Source organism: Penaeus japonicus, unplaced genomic scaffold, assembly GCF_977035675.1.
Source record: "Penaeus japonicus unplaced genomic scaffold, GWHDUDI00000001_assembly GWHDUDI00000029, whole genome shotgun sequence".
In the NCBI taxonomy this organism is placed as follows: Eukaryota; Metazoa; Arthropoda; class Malacostraca; order Decapoda; family Penaeidae; genus Penaeus; species Penaeus japonicus.
In genome coordinates, this window is record NW_028234431.1 from 17,640,938 (window position 1) to 17,645,937 (window position 5,000).

At 39.6% G+C, this 5,000-nt stretch overlaps 1 protein-coding gene across 3 annotated transcripts in view; it reads right to left on the reverse strand.

The window, feature by feature from the left end:
- LOC122251384 (major facilitator superfamily domain-containing protein 6) overlaps positions 1-5,000 on the reverse strand; it is an 11,709-nt gene that overhangs the window by 4,964 nt on the left and 1,745 nt on the right. The window contains exons 2-5 of one of the 3 annotated variants that reach the window (XM_043013301.2): positions 1,746-1,883; positions 1,078-1,177; positions 457-635; positions 103-228 (exon numbers count right to left, since the gene is read on the reverse strand). In XM_043013301.2, coding sequence (XP_042869235.2) covers positions 103-228; positions 457-635; positions 1,078-1,177; positions 1,746-1,803 — 463 coding nt within the window. In that variant the 5' untranslated portion in view covers positions 1,804-1,883. Of the gene's footprint in view, positions 1-102; positions 229-456; positions 636-1,077; positions 1,178-1,745; positions 1,918-5,000 lie in introns of all 3 variants that reach the window. The other 2 variants (XM_043013312.2, XM_043013320.2) reach the window with 2 other exon arrangements.

Here is a 5,000-nt window from a genome sequence, read left to right on the forward strand (position 1 = left end):
ATCATAGATAGTATGTCTATGTCTGCTTAAAAAACGGCTTTATTTTGGCGTTACCTTGCGTTGCTTACCAAACAGTAAAGCGGTTACAGCAATGTGTCTCACCAAGCAACTGGTAGCAGAGAGCCTCCTGAAGTGTTACCGAAGCGCTCTGGCAGCAGAACTGAATCAACAAACATGTAAATAATACCCAGAATCCTGATTGGTGCATGAGGTACTCCACTGTCACTTCTGGAATATTAAAAATAATAATAAATAAGCAAATGTACTGGCAGCACAGAAACAATAACTTTAAAAAAGAGAGATAAAGCATAATTCCAACATCTGGATATATCAGACACAAAAGTTCTTCTTCCAATAATTTTTGCATCATTTAGTAAATAAAAAAACTCGCATTTTCATTCCTTGGAATACAGTACTTTCTTTTCATCAAAAGTTGTGATTAGACACTGTTAATACCTGCAGCTGGAAGATCATGTGAATCTTTAACGTCAAGCGCTGCACTAGATGGTCTGAGGTCCGGTACCCAGTAAATGCATGACAGTGCAGCTGTCAACAAAGATATACAGGAAGCCATGACTGCCCGGTGCGCATTCAGACGGTCTGCTAAAGGCCCAGTTGTGGCTTTTACTCCCAGGCTGTAAGGAAAAAAACGAAGGATTATTCTTTTCAGAATGTAAAATGATAGACCTAGTGAAACATTTCATTATATATATCCATCTGTATTAACAGCTATGCAAAACATTCCTTCTCCTGTTCTCATACACGCCATATTCTGTATGGAAGGTTAATCATGCATGGAGAAAATGCTTCCGATAACTGATCGTAACCTCTAATCGGGCAATTTCAAGGATCTATATTTCTCTGTACATCAGCAAAGGGTTTAGATTCTTTTTTTAATCGCAACAAGATCATTCATAGTCAGAAGTAACGGAATCGAAACTGTTGAACTGTAACGGTCACAATTTCACACAAAAGGTTTCAGATTTCAGAAAACACAGAAAATTTCAGATTTACGCACCTAGAGAAACGTAGTAATGAAAGGGCCCAGACTCTGATTTAGTGGCATGTTTCCCTTACCTAATCATAGAAAGCACTGTCCAGATGGCGCCGACATAGTGGACTGGGATCCCCTTCTCCCGGACGATTACGGGTAAAAAAGGCATCAGCGGACCTACGCCTATGGGTCAGGTTGCAAGGGATGGCATTAACAACAAAATAAATTAAATCATTAACGGTAAGAAGCGCAATAATGTCAATAATAACAATAGCGCTAATGTAATATATATTTGTGAAACATATCAATTTGGTAAAAGTAGTAATATATCAACAGTAATGGTGATGATGATGATGATGATGATTACTATCATCATTATAATAATAATAATAATAATAATTATTATTATTATTATTATTATTATTATTATTATTATCATAATAACGATGATGATAACATAATAGTCATAATTCTAATAGTAACAGAGAGAGAGAGAGAGAGAGAGAGAGAGAGAGAGAGAGAGAGAGAGAGAGAGAGAGAGAGAGAGAAGAGAAAAGGAGAGAGAGAGAGAGAGAAGAGAGAGAGAGAGAGAGAGAGAGAGAGAGAGAGAGAGAGAGAGAGAGAGAGAGAGAGAGAAAGATGGCTAAGAAATAATATATATATATATATATATATATATATATATATATATATATATATATATAAAGAAAAAAAAAGAAAAAAAAGAAAAAAACAGAGAGCGGCAACCCACCTGCAAACCTGAGGAAGTAGTGCACCTTCATCGGGAACATTTTCCAGTTGATGCCCATTTTGCCTCGTGAGGTGTCTGTCGCAGGGGCTGTGTCGAGGGCGTCGCGCCGACCGGCCGCGAGGGGAGCTCACCCGGCTTCTGGCGAGGGACAGAAGGGCAATAAGAGGACACACTGCAACGATAGAGGGAGAAGAGTGGACAGCATAAACTTGATCTTTCTTTTTTCCATGCTTACTATACGCTACAAAACTCAGACACGTAAATCTAGCATATGAATCACACATGAGGTATGTGTGTATGTTGTAAAAGAACTCGTGCAGAGATTAAAAGTAAATGTTAGACTTGTGAAGTCCATATACACCATATGTCTTGGTGAGTTCTAGCGATGTGTGGGAGGTGCTTATAGTTGTGGGCATATGTCCTCATTTATGAGATATCTTGATTACGCGATAGTTCCAAACTGCAACCGAAGAACTATCAGGTTGGAAGCCAGGAGTTTTGGGGAGTGTACAGTCACCCCTTACCTTACTTGCTTCTCATGTCAACCTGCCCAGGTTGGTAGGTACCAGTTAGGGCCCGTACAGGGGTCACGGTTGAAAACCATGCCGAGAAAGAGAAATTGGTCAGGAAGCTTTCTATGGTAAAACATCAGAAATTTTCTCTGGTTCCTGTATCACGCATGTCCGGCGCCCCAAACTGTGCCAGCTGTTATCCGCGGCGGAGATGCCTCCTCCAAGTTAGCTGGAGACTGCGAGCTAAGAAAGGAAACTTGGGACCCCTACTTAGGGTTTTTCTTCGTGAGAAGACGTCCCTGTATACCCTTCTAAGGCGTGATCTTATCTCCCGGGGGGCCACGGCGGGTAGTACTCGACCCATCCGTCTATGATGATGAGACATATTGATTACGTGGTAGTTCCAATCAGAAAGACGAACTTTGCACACAACACTCTACTAACCAGAAGCTAAGTGAGTGACCCCTTTTTTTATACTAAATTTCCTTATAGACTCATGCCTACAAATCTTGCTGAAAAATTGAAGAGAAATAGCAATATCCCTTTAAATATTTCTTTTGATATTACTCATAAAATTAGTTTCATGTGTCGTATCATGATGGTAACATTATTTCCAAGTTAAGTTCTGTACTCAGTGAACATCTATTATATGACCGTTTGTTGCCACGGGAAAAACATCATATATACGCGTGTGAGTGTATATGGATATATGCATGTATAGGCGTGGGTAGGTGCGTGCGTGCGTGCGTCTGGGTTCAATATTTCCATTAATCACAGATGTTCCTAGCCAGTTTTTTTATTATCAAAACCGAATATAATATTACAAGCTACTTTATTCATTCGATGGGAGAAGCAGTATCAAACAAGTCGAGAGAAGAAAGAGACCTTGGAATAATTGTTAGCGGAATCCAGAGGATCACATAAATGACAACATTCGAAAAATGCTATCGCAGATCGCAAGCATGAAAAGGGCATTTATGTGTATGACTGCAATTACGGCAATATCCTTACTCTACGGTACGTTGCAATGCATGAAGTGCCCACTAACGAAAGGACAGATAAACTGGATCGAGTTCAGCGAGCAACCGCCAGATAAGCTCCAGCGTTGGGGACAAACTACGAAGAAAGACAAAAATATATTCGCAACACTCGGGGAGATAAGAAGACAGGACATATTATATTTCATAGAACTTGCAACAGTAATAAACGAGGAACGCGAGGTCACTGTATAAAGCTAAGAATATAACGTGGCGAAGACGGTGCAATAAAAATAGTCTTCCACAGAGAATTGCTGATTGGAACAACAACCTTCTGTGTGTCAGAAATGTAAAGCGCTAAGAATATAACGTGACGATGAAGGAGCAATAAAAATAGCCTTTCAGGGAGAACTACTGATTGGAACCACGCTATGTGTAATAAAAATATTTACCTTTTCAAAAAATATACGACGATCTAAATGCAGCAGACGAGTGCCCTAAGGTTAGCTCTCTCTCCTGTATTCAAACGTCTAAAAAATAACGTATACACATACACACACATTTAAATATCTTGACCGAGGTGATCGCTGCCATAAATCAACATTGTAACTATTAATCCTCACTTTTCTAATATATCTTTTACGCACGCATCACCAGCGCTAACAATACCAACAGCAGACAGCTACCACAGGATCAATTTCAGTCAATATGTCCTGAAACTTGATACTGGAAGAGTTTTAGTCACTCTGTAAACTTTCTGCAGTTATCCGCCATGTAAAATTACGTAGTGAATCATGCAATATGTGAATTGCAAAATATTTTCAGTCGCCTTACTAATTGTCTGGTTTTAGTTATTGAATATATTGTGTGATTCGGTTTTACGCCATGATCTATCTTACTGAAAGGACTAGGATGGCGCCTTCGACAGACAGACAGACAGAGAGAGAGAGAGAGAGAGAGAGAGAGAGAGAGAGAGAGAGAGAGAGAGAGAGAGAGAGAGAGAGAGAGAGAGAGAGAGAGAGAGAGAGACAGAGAGAGAGAGAGAGAGAGAGAGAGAGAGAGAGAGAGAGAGAGAGAGAGAGCGTGTCAGTGTCAGTGTCAGTGTCAGTGTACGTGTCCGTGTCCGTGTCAGCGTCGTGCGTGTGTGCCAGCCGCGCAACAAGTGTTCCCCTCTCGTCCCTTGCGCTGGAGTCGAGCTGAGCTTCCCTCTCTCCTCGTGCTACAGAACTTGAACTTTTGTTGTTACTGCGGTTTTGTTACTGTATTTGTTATCGTAGCTTTACTACATTATTATATTGCCATTACTGTTATCGTTGTACTTTGTTGTCTTGTTATAATTATAATAATCATTATTAGCATTCTTTGGCCGGATAATCAAAACTCTCGTAGTTTAAGATCTCGTAACGGTTCACGTTCTCGTAAGGTACGATGTCGTGAGTCTCCCTCGTAACCGAAAGTAAACACCGTAATTGATGGGATGCCGTCAGATGGCGTGATAATTAATTAAAGAGAGAAATGATTTGAGATAGGTTTAATAAATAATATTATATAATGTATATATAATATTATATATATATATAATGTGTGTGTGTGTGTGTGGTGTGTTGTGTGGGTGTGTTTGTGTGTGTGTGTGTGTGTATGTATTTTATGTATGTTGTATGATGTATGTATATATATTAAATATATATAATTAATATATTTATATATATATAATGTGTGGTCATACATACACCACCACACACACACACACACAGACACACACACAC